The 21,948-nt window shown below is 36.4% G+C and overlaps 1 protein-coding gene across 2 annotated transcripts; it reads right to left on the reverse strand.

The window, feature by feature from the left end:
- Positions 1–17,602: 17,602 nt before the first annotated feature.
- LOC139897344 (uncharacterized) lies at positions 17,603–20,770 on the reverse strand. 2 transcript variants are annotated; one of them, XM_071880043.1, is made up of 4 exons: positions 20,720–20,770; positions 19,084–19,957; positions 18,053–18,646; positions 17,603–17,663 (listed from the first exon to the last, which is right to left on the reverse strand). In XM_071880043.1, exons 2-4 carry the CDS (start codon positions 19,897–19,899, stop codon positions 17,622–17,624), a joined length of 1,452 nt encoding a protein of 483 aa, XP_071736144.1. In that variant the 5' UTR covers positions 19,900–19,957; positions 20,720–20,770; the 3' UTR covers positions 17,603–17,621. The 2 variants fall into 2 exon arrangements, with proteins under 2 accessions (XP_071736144.1, XP_071736145.1); XM_071880044.1 differs by lacking the exon at positions 20,720–20,770 and adding an exon at positions 20,555–20,618.
- Positions 20,771–21,948: the final 1,178 nt, after the last annotated feature.

A 21,948-nucleotide genomic window follows, 5' to 3' on the forward strand; every position in this document is an offset into this window, starting at 1 on the left:
CTCCTCTTCCGGTTCCTCTTCGGGAATTTGTGAATCTTCCCAAAGTATATTCGACTCTTCATTATTATTAGGTGAGTCGATGGGATTTGTACTAGTGGTAGACATCTATCACACAATATCAAACACATTAAGAGGTTAATATATCACATAATAATTACATGTTAATAATATATAGTTTCCAACAAAAGTGTTAAGCAATTGTTTTTAAAGAAAACACGGTCGAAGTCCAGACTCACTAATGTATCCTAACAAACTCGATAAGACATACTAATGCAAATTTCTGGTTCTCTAAGACCAACGCTCTGATACCAACTGAAATGTCCCGTTCATATTGATTATAAACATTCCATATTAATTAATTTCGTTGTGAGGTTTTAACCTCTATATGATACGTTTTTCAAAGACTGCATTCGTTTTTAAAACAAACCATAACCTTTATTTTATCGACAAGGTTTAAAGGACACCACCTAGATTATTAGAAATGATAATCTAAAAATATCACACTTACACACTACCAATACATATTGGTTTACAATATTAATGTGTTACAACAAAGTAAATTTCGAATGCAGTTTTAAACAATATTATAGAAGCATGCTGACTCCAAATCTTGTTCATATATTAGCATGCAACAGCGGAAGCTCTTAATAATCACCTGAGAATAAACATGCTTTAAACGTCAACAAAAATGTTGGTGAGTTATAGGTTTAACCTATATATTTATCAAATCGTAATAATAGACCACAAGATTTCATATTTCAATACACATCCCATACATAGAGATAAAAATCATTCATATGGTTTGAACACCTGGTAACCGACATTAACAAGATGCATATAAGAATATCCCCATCATTCCGGGACATCCATCGAACAGGATATAAAAACTCGAAGTACTAAAGCATTCGCTACAACGGATGGGGTTTGTTGGGCCCAATAGATCTATCTTTAGGATTCGCGTCAATTAGTAGACTGGTTTACTAATTCTTAGGTTACCAAGTAAAAGGGGCATATTCAGCTTCGATCGTTCAACCATAGAAAGTAGTTTCATGTACTCGTGTCTATTTTGTAAAACATTTATAAAGCTGCATGTATTCTCATCCCAAAAATATTAGATTTTAAAAGTGAGACTATAACTCACTTTCACAGATTTTTACTTCATCGGGAAGTAAGACTTGGCCACTGGTCGATTCACGAACCTATAAAAAATATGTACATATATATCAAAGTACGTTCAAAATATATTTACAACATTTTTAATACGTTTTAATGTTTTAAGTTTATTAAGTCAGCTGTCCTCGTTAGTATTCTACAACTAGTTGTCCGTAGTTAGATGTATAGAAATAAATTGATATATATTATCTTGACCCAATCCACGCCCCAGTGTATACACGTCTCAGGCTAGATCACAACTCAAAGTATATATATTTTTGGAATCAACCTCAACCCTGTATAGCTAACTCCAACATTACTGCATATAGAGTGTCTATGGTTGTTCCAAATAATATATATATATGGGTAGATATGATATGTCAAAATATTTGCATACGTGTCTATGGTATCCCAAGATTACATAATATATTAGAATATATGTATTATACAATATAAGTTAGGTAGGATATGATTAATATAGATTTGTTACCAATTTTTACGTAGCTACAACAAGTAAAAATATCCAATCTTGTTTTACCCATAACTTCTTCGTTTTAAATCCGTCTTGAGTGATTCAAGTTGCTATGGTTTCATATTGAACTTAAGTTTATGAATCTAAACAGAAAAAGTATAAGTTTATAGTCAGAAATACAGATTAAAAGTCGTTTTTGTAAAGGTAGTCATTTCAGTCGAAAGAACGACGTCTAGATGACCATTTTGGAAAACATACTTCCACTTTGAGTTTAACCATGATTTTTGGATATAGTTTCATGTTCATAATAAAAATTATTTTCACAGAAGAACAACTTTTAAATCCAAGTTTATCATAGTTTTTAATTAACTAACCCAAAAAGCCCGCGGTGTTACTTAGACGGCGTATATCCGGTTTTACGGTGTTTTTCGTGTTTTCGGGTTTTAAATCATTAAGTTAGCATATCATATAGATATATAACATGTGTTTAGTTGATTTTAAAAGTCAAGTTAGAAGGATTAACTTTTGTTTGCGAACAAGTTTAGAATTAACTAAACTATGTTCTAGTGATTACAAGTTTAAACCATCTAATAACGTAGTTTTATATATATGAATCGAATGATGTTATGAACATCATTAATACCTCAGGTTTTGTGGATAAACCTATTGGAAATGAGAAAAATAGATCTAGCTTCAAAGGATCCTTGGATGGCTTGAAATTTCTTGAAGCAAAATCATGACACGAAAACAAGTTCAAGTAAGATTTCCACTCGAAATAAGATTGTTAAAGTTATAGAAATTGAATCAAAGTTTGAATATGAGTATTACCTTATATTAGAAAGATATATTACTATAAATAAGAAAGATCTCTTGAGGTTGGATGATTACTCAAAGTGAATTTGCAAGATTGGAAGTAAGTTAGCAAACTTGGAAGTGTTGTTGGTGTGTTCTTGAGTAGTTGTTTTATAACTTGGTTTATATATGGATTTATGAACTAGATTGAGCTAGATTTTGATGAAGATGATGAAGAACACTTAGAACAATGGAAGAACACTCGAGAGAGAGTAGTTTGATGCATGTAAGTTGAAAAATGAAAGTGTTTGTGGACTACCTAAATCACGTGAATATGGAGGCATCATATAGGCTCCATTAGTTTGTTATTTTGTGAGATATTTCATACTATATGTTAAATGATGGTTCCCACATGGTTAGGTGACTCACATGGGCTGCTAAGAGCTGATCATTGGAGTGTATATACCAATAGTAAATACATTTAGAAGCTAGGTATTGTACGAGTACGAATACGGGTGCATACGAGTAGAATTGTTGATGAAAATGAATGAGGATGTAATTGTAAGCATTTTTGTTAAGTAGAAGTACTTTGATAAGTGTCTTGAAGTCTTTCAAAAGTGTATGAATACATATTAAAACACTACATGTAAATACATTTTAACTGAGTCGTTAAGTCATCGTTAGTCGTTACATGTAAATGTTGTTTTGAAACCTTTAGGTTAACGATCTTGTTAAATGTTGTTAACCCATTGTTTATTATATTTAAAGAGATGTTAAATTGTTACATTATCATGATATTATGATATATAATATATCTTAGTATGATATATATACAGTTAAATGTCGTTACAACGATAATCGTTACATATATGTCTCGATTCGAAATCATTAAGTTAGTAGTCTTATTTTTACATATGTAGTTCATTGTTAATACACTTAATGATATATTTACTTATAATTTCACATAATTAACCAAGTGTTTCAATATCTTAATATGATTCATATGTACTTAGTAAGACGTTGTTATAACGATAATCGTTATATATATCGTTTTCGAGTTTCTTAATTCAATAGTCTCATTTTTATGTATATAAATGTAAGACCCTAATATTTATTATACGGAAGTATAAAGTGCAGGAAGCATTGTGTAAATAAACAAAGCTCAGATTCTGCCCAGACATGGGTGCGCGCCGCGCACACCCATGGGTGCGCGCCGCGCACGAGCCCAGCGACAGAATTCTGTTTTTTCTATTTTGGGTTTAATGAGGGGCTTTTTGGTCTTTTCACTTGAGGCCGGATGTGAAGCCATATCAGCTGGTTAGATTCAATTTTGGATCACATTTCACATCCATTAACACTCTCAAATCATTCTAGAGAGAGAGGGAGATTTCTAGAGAGAGATTTGGGGTTTTGGAGAAGAAGGAGCTTGAATTGATCAAAGTCTCGGGTTTTAAAGTTGTTCACCTCGTTCCTAGCTACGTTTTGGTGGTTGTGGTAAGTTCTAACTCCGAATTTCATTGTTTGATTTTGATAATCAAGTTAGGGTTTGAACTTAAATTGATGAGAAACCCATTTAAACTCTTGGAGTGAGTTTAGTGATGCTAGTAATCGGGTTTGTTGTTATTGTTGGTGGATTTTGGGTTGGTGAACTAATTGGCCATGATTAGGACTTAAAATTGGGTTTAATCACTTAAGTTAGTGATTATGGAAGTATTGAAACCCATTTAGGGTTATTTGGTTGACTAGTTTTGACTTTGGATCAAAATTAGGGTTTAGTGATGATTATGACCCAATTGGCGATTTAATGAGGTTTATAAACTTAAAATGGATTAAGTTGAAGTATAAAACTGAGTTAAAGGTGTTTTGGTGTCAAAACTTGTAAATGGTGAGATTTTGACCTAATGGGTCAAAATTAGGGTTTATGGGCAATTTGGAGAATTGTAAGTGTTTAACACTTGTGTTCGGGTTTAATTGGCGTGCTAGGACCATTCTCACTTGTGTTAGTGATTATTGGTCAATTTTGGGCGCGGTTTGTACTTGGAAGTGCATTTGGGTCGAATTTGCACTAAGTGTCAAATTGGGTTGGTTTGTAAATCCAATCTAAGTGTGTTGTTGAATTTGTGATAATGGAATAGGTACTTTCCATTGGCGAGTTGCGGTTTACTTAGAAGCATTCATCAAGGCGACAAGGTGAGTGTTAATATCCTATGTGCATATGTATGTGTAGGATGGGTGCGGGTCGGGTGAAGTGGTTCTCGGTTATAGAGCTCACTTCACATATAGGTGGATTTGATGGACTTGCGTTTAGATCCAATTGGCACGGTTGTGCGTTTTGGTTGACCACCTTTGGCGAGGTACACGTTTTATGTGTACACTATCACACGTGGTTGTGATGTGGATGATATAACCCCAATGGCGAAGGGTTTTGAGTTGGTGAAGTGAATTGCGTGTAGTTCGGATTCACGATGACGCGTGTAGTTCGGTCATCTTATCAAAATGAATCTCGTGTAGTTCGGATTCATGGTGACTCGTGTAGTTCGGCCATCTTATTGAGGTAGTAATCTCGTGTGGTTTCGGATTACTAAGGCTCGTGTAGTTCGGCCAACCTCGATGTTGTGAAGATAGTAATCTCGTGTGGTTTCGGATTACTAAGGCTCGTGTAGTTCGGCCAATCTTCATTGTGGTATTTGGTTCTCGGTATTGGGTTAAGGTGTTAACCTTGTTCGTTTATATTGTTATATATTAATGTATTGTTGTAGTGTAGCTAACCCTCCGGGTGTAGCTTCTTGGCGTTGTTCACATCATCGTTGGTGAACTTATAATTGTTGTTGTATCTTTAGCTCGTTGCTTAGAGATCGTACGGTATGCTTAATGTAGTGCCTTATATATGGATGCTTCGGTATGCGGTATTTGTTATTTCGTGGTGTGTCCATTTTATGCATATATATGTATGTAGTATATTATCATTCACTAAGCGTTAGCTTACCCTCTCGTTGTTGACTCTTTTTATAGATTGCATGCGGATGGTGGCTCGGGTAAGCGCGAGGATTAGAGGACTTGCATAGTTGCTTTAGAAGATCTTGCTTTTGGATTGATTAGGATTGGGTAGCGTATCCCCAATCGCCATGCTCGGTCTTTATTTTGTGTTAAAAATCATGTGGTCGAAACTTGTATTTTGTACGAAAGTCGTGAAACGGCCGATGTGGGCCCGGTATCGTAAAACTCATTTTATTATTGGAACGTGTTAGTTTTAACTAATATAAATTGTTGTGAAAAGCATTTGGTCTAAAAGTGTCGGGAAGTCGAAGATCTTTTCGCGAAAAATGGACATTTTGATCAGAACTGTCACAGGCCTTGTGTGCGCCGCGCATAGGCAGTGGTGCGCGCCGCGCACCCTTTTGTCCAGTTGAAATTTTTTTTTTATTTCGCGTTTTTGGTTGGTTAACGGGTTGGGTTGTTACAAGTGGTATCAGAGCATAGTCTAAGGAATTTAGGTGACTTGAGATAGGTGCCTAGACTTAGACTTTTGTGTGTGCTATTTTGTTGCAGGACTTGTAGGATTACGGGTCGGAATGGGTTTAGTTAGTGCCTTGTTTATAGGTTGACTAACGTTTATATTGGTAATGCAGATATTATTAATATATTATTTGTGTTGTGGTAATAATTCTCGCGTGTGTTTGTACCGCGTAGAATTTTGGTTGTGTTGGTTATATCATCGAGCGAGGCGGTCATTGTACTAACGAGTTGAGACGACGTGTGTGCGTAATAAGGACTTGTAAACCTTATTACGGGTGCAAATCGTGTCTAACAAGTGATGTACGACGAGTGTTTAGCAAGATGGGGCAGTGTGGTGCGTATGGTTTTATACGTTCATGGACTAATCGTTTTGCATTCTTTAGAATGGCGACGCGAAACGAGATCGAGACGAATGACGAGGAGTTTAATACTAGAGTTGCGGCCGCTGTTGCGGAGCAAATGAGTGCGTTTCGAGAAGAAATGGATAGGAAGTATTCCGAACTTCAAAGTAGTAGCGAAATGGAGCGTTGTCTTAAGAGCTTCATGGGGACTAAACCCCCGATGTACGACGGAAATCCGGATCCTTTGGTAAGAACAACTTGGATTTCGGACGTTGAAGGGTGTTTCCGTACTATTGATTGCCCTCCTGAGAGAAAGACGAGACTCGCTACTAGTTTGTTGCGGGGTAGGGCAAGGGATTGGTTGGATGGTAAGATTGATCTTGTCGGTGGCGAAACGTTTATGGCTTTATCGTGGGACGAGTTTAAGAAGGAATTCTTCGAGGAGTTCCGAACTTCAGCCGATTTATCGGAAATGCGTAATGAGTTGCGAAATTTGCGACAAGGATCTATGGATTTGAGTACTCTCAAGACAACCTTTATGGCGAAGGCTCGTTTTTGTCGGAAGTATTTGGGGAATGATCGTTTGTTGATGGGGGATTTCTATCGGACCTTGAATGATGACTTGAAAAGTAAAATTAGTCGGGGTCAAGCGAAATCATTTTCGGAATTATTCGACTTGGCTAGAGGTTTCGAGTCGTATTCACGATCGAAAAAGGGTGAACCTTCAAGTGAGCGAAGGGTCATTTCTTATGGTGCTCCGAGTACGAGGGCTAAGGGTCCGAGTGTGAGCACGGGTGGTACGCGAACGGGTATGTTGGATTCTAGTGCGGCTAGATGTTACAATTGTGGCGTGAGGGGTCACAAGTCTTGGGAATGTTCGGTACCAAAGGGTGATGGTATGGTGTGCTTCAATTGCCAAAAAGAAGGACATCGTAAGTCGGAATGTCCCAAGTTAGCGGGGACGGGTGCGGCAAGGAGACGTTAAGGTACGTTTCAATTTAATAAATATGTCTTTTGATTATTTATTAAGTGCCGTTTGAGTTTGTGTAGTATGCCTTTTGTTGTGCATGTTATTGTTGTGGGTAACGTTCCTAAAGGAAGTACCATATGTTGATGTTTGATTGACGGGCAAAGGGCGTAAGACTTGGTGCAACCAAGCATTCCTTAGTATTTGGAAAACGTTTCTACCAAGCCACGGAAATGGTTTTGGTGTTTGGTTGTTAAGCGCGTGTTCGCTTTTATGTTGAAGTGACGAATCATGAGGTTCGTCAGTTGGTTGGAACCCTTGAGATCGAAGTGTTTTAAATCTCGATGTGTGTTGGTAATGGAGTCTTTATGACGCGACATTAGGTGCCTCTTTTATACCTACTAGCATGGTGTTCGACTTCGATTGTGTTGCGGTACACTTTTCGTTCAAAGTGTTTAAGGGTTGGTTAAAATCCTTCGTGTGCTCAAGGTTAGAGCAAGATGTGGTAATGGGTCGTGTGAGCCCAATTGTTGGTAAAGTCTACCTGCGGTAGCATTGTGCGGTTGTACGAGTTGTGACATTGGAACGTAATTCCAAGTGGGGGAGTTACACTCCCGCACGAGGAGGCTTTGGTGGGAGATTTCGGATGATACTTTTGGTAGATCCGGAAATTTTTGGTCGATATGTGGTAGAGTACAATTTCGGATAAATTGTCCTTATGGTTTGGGATTTGTAAATTATCACCGAGGTGGTAAGTTGGTGAATCTCGTTGGGAGATAATGGACGTGTTTGGCAAGCAAGGTGAAATCCTTCGGTTAAAGGAGGTGTGTGTCGGGTTCTCTTTTGGAGAATTATTGTTTGGTACCTATGTTTGGTATAGGTGGTTCTTGCTCGATTATGGATGGTTAGTGGTCCACTAGGGTTCACTGTAGTGTAGCAGAGCGCGATGTTGCACGACTCGGTGATTGAGGCCGAAAGTGCGTATGTGATAGATGAAGCATGACCTTCGGGGTCCGCTGACTTCATCGTGGGATTGTTGATTGATGAAGCATGACTTTCGGAGTCCGCTGACTTCATCATGGGATTGTGATTAATGAAGCATGACTTTCGGGGTCCGCTGACTTCATTATGGTATGGTTGATTGATGAAGCATGATCTTTAGGGTCCGCTGACTTCATCATGGGAGTACGTCATTGGTGGAGCATGACTTTCGGGGTCCGCTGACTTCATCATGAGCGTGGTGTTATATCGGTGAAGCATGATCTTCGGGTCCGCTGACTTCATCCGGTGTTGAGATTGGTGAAGCATGATCTTCGGGTCCGCTGACTTCATCATGGTTGTGGATCGCGTGTGTTTTCGGATTCACGATGACGCGTGTAGTTCGGTCATCTTATCGGAATGAATCTCGTGTAGTTCGGATTCATGGTGACTCGTGTAGTTCGGTCATCTTATTGAGGTAGTAATCTCGTGTGGTTTCGGATTACTAAGGCTCGTGTAGTTCGGCCAACCTCGATGTTGTGGAAGTGAATCTCGTGTAGTTCGGATTCACAAATGACTCGTGTGGTTTCGGTCATTGTATTGAGGAGTGAGTCTCGTGTAGTTCGGATTCACAAATGACTCGTGTAGTTCGGTCATTCCTCCGGGATAGTGACTCTCGTGTAGTTCGGATTCACTATGGCGCGTGTAGTTCGACCATTCCCGTTTGTTGTTGTAGTGAAGGTAGTGAGTCGCGTGTAGTTCGGATTCACTAAGGCGCGTGTGTTTTCGGCCAGCCTTCGTGTGTTGCGTGATCCGTCGGTTGTTTTATACACCGATGGTGGGGTCGTAAGGACCGAGATGTTTGATCTATTGGTTGTTTTATACACCAATGGTGGGGTCGTAAGGACCGTGTTGTTTGATCTATCGGTTGTTTGATACACTGATGGTGGGGTCATGAGGACCATGTTGTATGTTTAGTGATGCGTTAGCCGTGTTTCGCTCACATGTTTGTTACGGGTGTGACGATGGTTGATTTCGTACACCTTGGGTTTTGCGTTTCCATAGTCATTTTGGGCGGTATCGGTGCTAGCCATTGGATTATGAAGTTACGGTAGTTGCGTATTGGTCGTATGGCGCACTACAAGGGATGTTTAGTGATTGGTGTAATCCGTAAGGGTTCGTTTGGTTCGGTCTTCATCGTTCGGGTTGTTGACCTTAGGTTGAGACTTGGTTGCTTTTAGTGTTGTACTCGGTAAGGGTACGCTAAGGGATTGATATCTCGGTACGAGATTGGTTGATTTTTCCCGATGTTAGGGAATGAGCATGGTTTTAGTGCTCGGATTGGTGGATTTGATAAATCGCGGGTGACGATTTAGTTTTTAAAGGTGATTCATTGGGAAGAATTGCCTAGGAAGTTCGGTTGGGACTTTTGTTTGAGGACCGTGGAGTGTGGTCCGTTTGGTTAAGTGACGAGGATCACGAGGATGTGATCGATTCTAAGTGGTGGAGAGTTGTAAGACCCTAATATTTATTATACGGAAGTGTAATTATGCTACATAAAGTGCAGGAAGCATTGTGTAAATAAACAAAGCTCAGATTCTGCCCAGACATGGGTGCGCGCCGCGCACGAGCCCAGCGACAGAATTCTGTTTTTTCTATTTTGGGTTTAATGAGGGGCTTTTTGGTCTTTTCACTTGAGGCCGGATGTGAAGCCATATCAGCTGGTTAGATTCAATTTTGAATCACATTTCACATCCATTAACACTCTTAAATCATTCTAGAGAGAGGGAGAGATTTCTAGAGAGAGATTTGGGGTTTTGGAGAAGAAGGAGCTTGAATTGATCAAAGTCTCGGGTTTTAAAGTTGTTCACCTCGTTCCTACCTACGTTTTGGTGGTTGTGGTAAGTTCTAACTCCGAATTTCATTGTTTGATTTTGATAATCAAGTTAGGGTTTGAACTTAAATTGATGAGAAACCCATTTAAACTCTTGGAGTGAGTTTAGTGATGCTAGTAATCGGGTTTGTTGTTATTGTTGGTGGATTTTGGGTTGGTGAACTAATTGGCCATGATTAGGACTTGAAATTGGGTTTAATCACTTAAGTTAGTGATTATGGAAGTATTGAAACCCATTTAGGGTTATTTGGTTGACTAGTTTTGACTTTGGGTCAAAATTAGGGTTTAGTGATGATTATGACCCAATTGGCGATTTAATGAGGTTTATAAACTTAAAATGGATTAAGTTGAAGTATAAAACCGAGTTAAAGGTGTTTTGGTGTCAAAACTTGTAAATGGTGAGATTTTGACCTTATGGGTCAAAATTAGGGTTTATGGGCAATTTGAAGATTTGTAAGTGTTTAACACTTGTGTTCGGGCTTAATTGGCGTGCTAGGACCATTCTCACTTGTGTTAGTGATTATTGGTCAATTTTGGGCGCGGTTTGTACTTGGAAGTGCATTTGGGTCGAAAATTGGGTTGGTTTGTAAATCCAATCTAAGTGTGTTGTTGAATTTGTGATAATGGAATAGGTACTTTCCATTGGCGAGTTGCGGTTTACTTGGAAGCATTCATCAAGGCGACAAGGTGAGTGTTAATATCCTATGTGCATATGTATGTGTAGGATGGGTGCGGGTCGGGTGAAGTGGTTCTCGGTTATAGAGCTCACTTCACATATAGGTGGATTTGATGGACTTGGGTTAAGGTGTTAACCTTGTTCGTTTATATTGTTATATATTAATGTATTGTTGTAGTGTAGCTAACCCTCCGGGTGTAGCTTCTTGGCGTTGTTCACATCGTCGTTGGTGAACTTATAATTGTTGTTGTATCTTTAGCTCGTTGCTTAGAGATCGTACGGTATGCTTAATGTAGTGCCTTATATATGGATGCTTCGGTATGCGGTATTTGTTATTTCGTGGCGTGTCCATTTTATGCATATATATGTATGTAGTATATTATCATTCACTAAGCGTTAGCTTACCCTCTCGTTGTTGACTCTTTTTATAGATTGCATGCGGATGGTGGCTCGGGTAAGCGCGAGGATTAGAGGACTTGCATAGTTGCTTTAGAAGATATTGCTTTTGGATTGATTAGGATTGGGTAGCGTATCCCCAATCGCCATGCTCGGTCTTTATTTTGTGTTAAAAATCATGTGGTCGAAACTTGTATTTTGTACGAAAGTCGTAAAACGGCCGATGTGGGCCCGGTCTCGTAAAACTCATTTTATTATTGGAACGTGTTAGTTTTAACTAATATAAATTGTTGTGAAAAGCGTTTGGTCTAAAAGTGTCGGGAAGTCGAAGATCTTTTCGCGAAAAATGGACATTTTGATCAGAACTGTCACAGGCCTTGTGCGCGCCGCGCACAGGCAGTGGTGCGCGCCGCGCACCCTTCTGTCCAGTTTAATTTTTTTTTTTTTTATTTCGCGTTTTTGGTTGGTTAACGGGTTGGGTTGTTACAATAAAACATTGTTAAAATACCTAATGAGATACTTACTTATCATATATATATCATCATATAGTTTTTATAAATTTTAACGTTCGTGAATCACCGGTCAACTTGGGTGGTCAATTGTCTATATGAAACCTATTTCAATTTATCAAGTCTTAACAAGTTTGATTGCTTAACATGTTGAAAACACTTAATTATGTAAATAACAATTTCATTTAATATATATAAACATGAAAAAGTTCGGGTCACTACACACATACCACTTTTAACCATAACATATTTCTCCCATCACATAGACCCAATATTTTATTATTCAATATTTAAACTTTTACTTATATTATTTAACATTAAACTTATAAATTAAACTTAAAACAATTACTCTATCCGTCTCAGATTAATTGTCCCTAGAAAAATAGTACATACTTTAAGAAAAGTCATTATTACACTGTACTTTTTCTTTATTTTTTTCAAACTTTACAGTTTTACTCTTAATAATTTAATTAGAAAGGTCTCTAACTTTTGTAATTTAATTACTCGTAATTCATTAGGGACAATATCGTAAACTTTACTAAATTTACTTTTCATTTTTGGAAGTGAACAATTAATTTGAAACCGTTCGAAAAGAATTACTGGATAATTAATCTGAAACGGAGGGAGTAAATAAAACAATTAAAGTAACATTATAAAGTACGATTACATAAATTAATAAAACTCCTAAATTGATATATAAAGCGAAAACATTAAATTAATAAAATGAATGTTTCAATTCTAGAAATCATTGTTTTCGTAATCGTATTTACATTTAGGGCTTTCATCTATAAATAAAAAAATGCGACTCAATTGTTTAAAGTGTATCTTGGCTTTCCGTGTTATTTCATACCATTTTTTTATACAGAAGATATTCAAAAAATTTCTTGTCTTTGACGAAATACAAAACGTCCGAGTGGACGAAAGATATTTCTTGATTAAAAAACTCATACAATTTCGATAAAACAAAGTCACGAACGTTTATATCATCGAATGATTTTTTTTCTCTCCATTCGTGTATGACTTAAGGTCATCCGCAACTTCACTCCCACTATAGACGTCAATTGAAACAACATCTGTGAATTGTTGATGACCGAGACATAATTTTTTGTTAAATTATATGTTTTTATTTAAAAAAGTTTGATGAAATGTAGAGGTGAATGTGTATAAAATGTAAGGTAATTGTAGAGAAAAGTGTGTAGATGAAAGTGTATAAAATGAATGTTTTAAGAGAATTATATAATTCTATTATGTTGTATTTTAAAAAAAATAATAATAATAAAACTTGAAAACTAGCAGTTTGAATGTGTAACGGCTAAAATGTCATTGGATTTTTAATTTTAGCTTCATGATGCTATAATATGAAAAAGTGCAGCACGGACCTAGTTTGGCAATTTGAGTATGAGCATGTGGCAACTCATTGCCAACGGCGCTCTCGAGGACGAGCCGAATGACAAGCCCCCCATGAGACCTGTAGCCTGCAGAAAATGCTCTTAGTGATGATAAGGAAACTTGGATGAAATTTGGAATCTTAGGGATTACGAATCTCGTTAAGAATGAATATGAAGATGAAGTTAAAAGTAAAGGGAAAGTAAAATGACGAATGTACTCTCACATGTCTCACACATGAGTAATTTCAACTAAGAATATAATGGATGTTAGGCTCAGTAACGTACCGCGTAATTTTTGCATAGTTGAGTGACCAACCTCGTCGGAAAAATTACAGGCATCCACCCAATTTGGATCAAGCCACATGGACCATCGGCGTAATTTTATCTTATTATTATTATGATTATTATAAGGTAAAGCCTCAATTCATCATTGTAAACATTCTTAACACACTTAGGTTGCTCAAGAATTCACACTTAGGTTGCTCAAGAATTTGAGCTTCTTGCTCTTTATAACATATTATGATGTTTCAATCATCATAGACTTTGCAGCATGTAAAACCGATTCATTAAATAAACACGTGTTTGTATATTGGAAGAGAATGATCTTGAAGACTCCATATTTCTTTATTATCTTCATTAAAATTGCACGGAAACGAATCAGAAAATGTTAAATTGCATCAGCATGAACATCTTCTAATTGAGATTTTTTAAAGTAAACCTTTCATAACTTGGGTTGTTTTTAAGCTGCCATGAAACGGGCTTTTTTCGATCTTTTGCTTTTCCCGGGAATTTTTCCCAATTGAATGGAACAGTTGTGGGTTTGATGACTTCTTGCTCGGATTTCCATTGGCATCTAGCAGAAGGAAGTGAGTGTTGTTTTGTTGATTTTGTTTTTTATTTTTTTTTTTTAATATAATGAAAGTTAATCCATCGACATGTGAAGAAGTCGTCGATAATTAGGGATGGCAATGGGCGAGAAAAACCCGTGACCCGCGGGTACCCGATCTGCGATGGGCGGGTAAAATCATTAAATCTTACCCGCGGGCACGGGTACGGGTAAAAATTTATACCCGCCGACGGGTCGTGGGCGGGTCGCGGGTATATACTACCCGTCGCGGGTAAAACCCGACCCGTGAATACATGACACTTTTCTTAATTTACCCACGAATTAATACTTACAATTATCAAATTTAAAAGCTATTTTACTAGTATTTGAATAATGATTAAAAATATAATATTATATACAAGTAAAAAACTTAATTTTAACGTCATTATGCATATAGCTTCTACATATGGTTTTATAATGTATAAAATTATTTCGATTTTCTAATTAAAAGTTGTATATTATTATTACCCGCGGGTTGCCGCGGGTTATGGGTATCCGCGGGTCACGGGCATGGGCGCAAAATTTTTACCCGTGTGCGGGTAACGGGTTTCAACATACAAAAAAGAAACCTGACGGGCGGGTCGCGGGTATATAGAACCCGTGCCCGTTACCCGCAGGCGCCATCCCTATCGATAATCATCTATTGAGAGTAAAGGGGCATTAAAAGAACTATACCTTGATGTGGGGCACTAAAAGAACTATACCTTGATGTGGGAGTTCCAATGTTTGGCTTAAGAGATTAAAAAACGAAATTTTTTTAGCTATAGTGTATGAATTTAAGTTGTGCTTGTAGTATACATATGTTCGTGAAAGTTTTTTTTTGTAAAAGAAGTATACCTTGATGTGGGAGTTCCGAGTTCGTCCATATCACACCTTAACTAGACTTCCACAGTCTGGCATTGTCTTGCATGGAAGTGCTCGACCAGCTTTTTTCTGCCACGTAAATTAGACCTGATAACCCTAATTTGATAGTTCAGGATTTGTCAGAGAATTATGCAATTCGAATTTGGCACATCCGGGTTCATGAAACCCTACCTATTTTTTCTATATAAACTCCCATCTATAAGAGTACAAAACATACAACCAGTTTTCTGGATTTACGGCAAAAGAATCCCACTTGTTACTCCCAATTTATTTTTCTTATTTCCAAACACTTTTTCATATTCGAAATGTCCGATTATACAAAGCAAATTAGTATAAGAGCCCAAATTATTGGATCGATATCTTTTAAATACGTCCAAGCCTCTAGATTAAGGGATTTGATTTCTTCAACCGCCCAACGGTAGGTGTTGCTTTGGGTCGTAAAACCAACTGTCCAACATAATTTTTTTAACTAGTGGTTCTTATACCTCATCATGAAATTGCTATAAATGTGTCGTAAACAGTAGAGATAATGTCAACTAGGAATTTGATTAACGGCATTAACTATACCTTAATGACAATCTGAATTTTTGCAAAAATACATTGATCTTGGGCTGAGAAGAGGGGGGGCGGGGGTGGGTGGCACGGCTTACCCAAATGTGGCACGTCGTGTCACATCAACATTGGTCAAAATGATTGCAAACGTGTGCTGGTAAGTTGTGCCAGCTTGAGTCACGTCATGCCTCAAACTTTCTGACCAAAATGAGTTGAAATGAAGCTAAAAACATGAAGTATAGGATGCCATATCAATACCAAATCATATCATGATCTTGAAACATATGAAAACGCGTAGACAAGTCCATGAATAACATAATCTTCTCGATAACAACCATCAAACATAAACCCAATGCATAAATTACCCCGAATTTAAAACATCATCGAAAACCACAACAAACTTCAGATACCGCTCTAAATATATATTATTCATACGTTAACCAATTACAAGCTAAATATTTGCAAATAAGCATAAAACCATAGATAAATAAGCTATAAGACCGATATTGCGCGTAAGAATGTATGTGATTTGCGCGATATCAGGTGGTCGTTGCCACGCGCGACTGGCCACCGTGCTTGTTATAATTGTTAGATGGATTATATAGATCGGCCCAAGTCCGATTGTGAGTTTGGTCCATTAGGGTTCTTAGGATTCTAGGGTTTGTAATCCCTATATATATATATATATATATCATATGAATAATAAAGTATATTTACGGGGGTTCATTATGTAACATGGTATCGAGCCAGTACTATCTCCAACCTTAATTCACTTTTTTTCTTATCGCCAAAAAAAAAAAAAAAAAAAAAACACACACTGTTGCAGCTCTCTTCAATCAACTTGCAACTTCATTTCTTCATATCTCCTTCTTTATTACATATTTTTTTCTTTTTATAGATAGACACCGATGGCCGCCACCTCAATTGCTAGTTGCTGCTATTTCTCGTTTTCCGTAAAACATTAAGCATATCCTCTTTAATTTTTGACTCGCTGTTCGTTACCTTACATCTATTTTTGTTTTTCCTATTATTTCTTATTTTTTTTTTAAAAACAATGTTTGTTTTTGCCTTTTGATTCTCCGATGACAGCAAATAAAAAGAATTTTGGAAACAATGCTTTTGCGTTTTCATCCTTACTATGGTTCTTATTGTTAACTAAATATATATAAATAAATTAATAATAATAAAAAGTATGAGGCTGAGCCGCCTAGCTTGACTAGATTCCAAACCCCAAAAAAAAGAGGAATATAAAAAAAAAAAAAAACTCTCTTGTTTTGCAGTGTTGAAGAAGATTGTATCGGCGGAAAAAGTTCAAAGCCCAAGTTCTGCTCAACCCTTAGGAAAGCAAGCCACGACGTAAAAAAAAACGTTACGGAAAAGGAAAACGCAGTCAAGCAACGCAACCAAACAACTATATCAATCAATTCGATACAACAAATCAAAGAGAAAATTGTGTTTTTATTTATTCTTTTTAGGTTTATTGTATTCTTTCCAGTCCAAACTTTCGCGATTTCGCCGTTTGGACTACGGGGAGTGTTAGATGGATTATATAGATAGGCCCAAGTCCGATTGTGGCTTGGTCCATTAGGGTTTTACGGGATTACAAACCCTAGAATCCTAAGAACCCTAATGGACAAAGCCAACAATCGGATTTGGGCCGATCTATATAATCCATCTAACAATAATCAATAAACGCACTCTATATTTGAAGGATTGACGGTTTTACTCTATATATTGAGTGTTACTATCTGTACGATATATCCTTTAGTGTAAAGTCAGTTACAAAGAGAACCAGTAACCAGAATGGTGAACCCTGATTGAGATCAGGGTAAACAGAAGAAAGCTTCAACTAATAGCTTGAGACAAAACAAACAATATAGAAGAGGAGAGAACACGAATAATACTACATAAATAAATACTAGCCTTCAAAACCAACAAACTCCACTAATAAGTTAACATGAAATAGCACTTGGTATATTGCATTTAAAAAACAAACACTAATCCTTTTGGTTTCTATTACAAATTCCAATCCCTAGAAGAACAATGCGTTCATCAAACATGTAATAAGATCACAAATATGGATAGGAAAAAACCATCATCCAATTCAACTCTTTCATCGCTGCTAAAATAAAAAAAAAAGGAAAAAAAAAAAAGATAGACTCTCCAAGGGGCCATCAGATAAGAAAACAGCCTCACATTCTTCAAACTTGATCATCATATTGTGTTTTTTTTTCTTTTTCAAAACGAGATCTCGGAGTACTTGGAAACATTAAGCAGTTCCTGAAAATAAGCCAACTAGGATCATAAGCTAAACAATATTTTGTTTCCTGTATAATGCCCAAATCTAGGGGTCACCAAATGGATCGCTAGGCAGATTGGGTAATGGGTCAAAATGGGTACTTTTTATCACGGGTTAAGGCAGATTGAGTAATGGGTCAAAAAGCTATTTTGTTACGATAATAGTCTATTTTTTCACCGACTTCAGGTGGCTTATGACTAGCTTGACCCGTTTATATTTAACACAAATTTTAAAGTTTACCATTTTGACCCGTTGAGTCAAAAACATAACACGATATTAGCCATTTTATCCACAAACAGGTCTAATTTGCCACCTCTACCCAAAATAATTCAAATTAAGAATAACCAAATACAGATTTAAATTCCGTTACCTCAGAATAACGAATATGATCATGATGCAGATTCGAAGACTTAACAACAATTGTCTCCCATTTCGGTCCATTTTTAAAACTCTTCTCAACAGGATCCCGTTGCAACTTCTTAGGAAACGGACTCCTCAAACTCATCTTTTTCCAAAGCCATGATTCCGAAGGTGATTTAGGCAGTGGTGGGACCCGAATCGAACCATCAATATCACTAATTGGCTCAATCTTGCTACCATTCGGTATTGTTTTTGTAGTTTTTTCAATCCAATCTATGTACAATGTTTTTTCCACCGGAGAACTATCGTGTATCAAGCGAGGAGAAAAATGACTTTTCACATTAAGTGAAGGGCAAGTTTTAGGCTTGACAACTTGATTTTGAACTTCTTTTGGAACACCTAGAAACCGGGCCCCGTCGTGAAATGGAGATCGAGGTGATTCGTTACGGTATGGAGATATCCTCCCGCTACGAGACATTCCTCGATGAGGAGATGATGGTAATGAGTTACCGGTTCGAGCCAATGGATTTGATTTGTGTTGGGTTTCGTGTACTTCTCTTGATCGAGACTCGGCTCGTTTCTTAATTACAGCATCCATAGCTTGCTGCAAAGAGAAAAAGTATTTTAAAAAATAAAAATAAAAATGCAAATAGTTGATATATGCTTCTCATCAGATTAAGTCCCAAAACAACTGTCCAATTTTGAATTTTGAAGTCTTTCTTTTACAACTTTAACTTCAAATATCAATGAAAACACGTTTAAAACTCAGTCCATTCATATACATTTCATCAAATATTATATAAAACAAATAAATATATTAAAATCATTGTTCAGAAACCGAGACTTTCAAAAGTCAAATGGGACAGTTATTTTGAGACGGATGGAGTATCACATAATCTCTTGCAAAACAAACAAACAAACATTTACGTTCAAACAACAAAAGATTCCTAAATTCACAAAGTATGCAGATAAATGGCTGAGATTTTTCATGTAATAATATCAATCATTTTGATTTTCACAAAATTTGTTTAAACTTATTACCTTCTCAAGACTTGGAGTCAACGGTCCACTGTAAGAAGTTCTTCTTGAAAGCCGTGGAATTCGACCAGGCGACTCGGGAAACAGCGACTGATTCTGATTCATCTTTGTTTTCGTTGCAGACGTTGAATCTGATATGCACGATGAACGCTTTGTACAAATTCTAGGCAAGAAGAAACCGAAACCCTTTTTGCTTGATTTCTTCTTCTCCTCAACCACATTACTTTCTTTACCTTTATCATGATTATTATTAACTGGATATTTTTCAAGCAATAAAGGCCTCAATTCACCACTATAAACCTTCTTAACATACTTAGGCGGCTCAACAACTGAAGCTTCTTGTTTTTTTGTAACATATTGTGGTGTTTCAACAATCATAGACTTTGAAGCAGGTAAAAACCGATTCATTAAATAATCACGCGTTTGTATATCAGATGAGAATGATCTTGAAGACTTTATATCTTTATTATCTTCACTAAAATTGCACGTAAACGAATTAGAAAGTGTTGAAATTGCATCAGCATGAAAATCTTCAGATGATTGTTCAACAATTGGGGTGTTTTTAGGCTGTTGTGAAACGGGTTTTTTTCGATCTTTTGCTTTTCCCGGGATTTGTTCCCAATTGAATGGTACGGATGCGGGTTTGGTGACTTCTTGTTCGGGTTCATATTGACATGTAGCAACAGGAAGTGATTGTTGTCTCGCTGGTTTCGGTTTTTTAGTGTAATTGTACGATAATCCATCGATATGCGAAGAGGTTGTCGATAATCGTCTAACTGAGAGTAAAGGGGCATTAAAATCCAGCTGCTTTTCGTCCATTTTCGAGCTTTTGATCTTCAAGATTTAGTAGTTTTTACTGTTCACCTGATTACATAAACTAGAAATTCAACAAAAAAAAAGCAGTAAGACAATGATAAATTGCTATAAATGGAATTAATGTAGGATAAAACAAGAGGGAAATCAAGAATCCTATGTTTGGATTAAGAGATAAGAAAACAGGGGAAACTCTAAAAATGATTAAAGCAAATTACTTTATGGGTAGAGTTTAAGTTTATGATTCATACACATTTTTAAGATTATTCAACTGGGTTTCCAAAAAGGTTGAAAATTTTGATACTCAACTTAACACCCAAATTTAAAAAAATTTAACACGGGGTTGCATTTTATTAACTTATTACACATCATTTGCATTTCTTGAATTACAATAGAAAAAAACACACGCACACTGAAATCATGCAATGTGTTCTTGAACACTTAAACTAGAATAGACAGATATACATATACATATACATATACATATACATATACATATGTATAATATAATAATATGTATATTGATAAGGTAAAGGAATTAATTAACCCATATACTAAAAAGTAAACAAAATTAAAATTTGAAGAGCTATAAAATTCAAGTAAAGGAAACTAGAAACAAATGAAATAAAAATTAAAACTTTATATGTTTGTCTGTCCTTACTGATACTTGAAAGAAAGAATGTGAAGTGAATCCAGAGAGATTAATATTATTTGCACAAAACATGGAACACGGATAATGGTCTTTTGGGATGAACATGATACATAAATAAAATATGAATTATAATAAATATCGATCGAAAATGGAAAAAATGGAAATTTAGCTTACTAGTAATGGAGGAAATTGGTGGTGGTTGTGGAAAAATCAGCGGCCTTGAATGATGGCATAAATTGAGGGAGGGAAATGGTGAAGTGAAGAAAAAATGGAGTGTAGCGTGGGGGCTAAGTGGGGTCTAAATTATGAAAAATAAAAATAAAAATAAAAATAAATTTTAAAATAAAACTTATAGTAACACCATTGATAACGCAGCGTTTGTGGCTCATATGCCTCCTACATGGCATGAGAAACGCCCCACAAACGTCCAAAATGGAGCGTTTGTGGGCGTTTGTCGGCAGAGCACGGAGAGGAGAGAGGGCGTGACAATGAAGTGGCAGTCCATGATTGGTTCTTGATATTTTATCTCTTCCAACTTTAATTTAATTACACCTCAAATACCAATCAAATTTTACCACATCACTCACAAACGCTCTTACAAAAAGCTCTCATTACAACTCCCTCATTCCCCTGTCATGATCATATCAACAACTTGCTAAAAAAAAGTACACCATATTCACTCCACCTCAATCGCCATTATCCACGGTCTAATAAACAAATATCATGGGTGGAGTTTCATATGAGACCAAAAAGAACGGATGTGGATTGAGGAGTAACCTTTATTCAATTTTCAGTTAAAGTTAAAGAGAGGATGTATGTTTGACAAAAGGAAAATTATACGCAGTATTTTTACAAAAGTTACTTATGGTATTGTATTTTTAGTATCGAATTCTAAATTTGAATTACAATTGATAAATCATAATTTAATATTTAATGTTTTTATAGTTTTTTATTTATAGTTAAAAATATATATTTATATCTATCTATATCCAAGTAAAAATAATCATAGAAATATCATATCACAAGATTGGAACACTCATATACATATAAAGGTAAAATTATCTTTAATGTTAGTCGATTTATTAGTATCTTGACTGCTGTTTAGAATCTAAATTGAATTCCAGACACGATTTAAAATCTATGAAAATTTGATTCTATCATTTTCATGCCGTCTAAATTTTATTTTACTATTGTTTTAAAAAAAAAGTTCCTACTTAGTAGCCGGAGGTCTACTCGGAAGCAATCTCTTTATCCGTCGAATAGAGAAAGGGATGACTTTCTTTACTTTTGAGAGTGTTTCACTTTGGGTGGAGAAATAACTCGTTTTTATTTTCGGATAGGGAAAATATTGTCTACATCTCACATCCCACATACATCACTCATGTGGTGTTTGTTTTTGTTTT

The sequence above is a fragment of the Rutidosis leptorrhynchoides genome, chromosome 3 (genome assembly GCF_046630445.1).
Source record: "Rutidosis leptorrhynchoides isolate AG116_Rl617_1_P2 chromosome 3, CSIRO_AGI_Rlap_v1, whole genome shotgun sequence".
NCBI classification, from domain to species: Eukaryota; Viridiplantae; Streptophyta; class Magnoliopsida; order Asterales; family Asteraceae; genus Rutidosis; species Rutidosis leptorrhynchoides.

Coding starts and splice junctions, on each gene's coding strand:
- LOC139897344 (XM_071880043.1), bottom strand. CDS start 19,899: ATGGACGAAAAGCAGCTGGATTTTAATGCCCCTTTACTCTCAGTTAGA. Junction 18,647..19,083: donor TGACTCCAAGTCTTGAGAAG/GTAATAAGTTTA, acceptor TTCTCTTTGCAG/CAAGCTATGGATGCTGTAAT. Junction 17,664..18,052: donor ATCATATTCGTTATTCTGAG/GTAACGGAATTT, acceptor GCTTATTTTCAG/GAACTGCTTAATGTTTCCAA.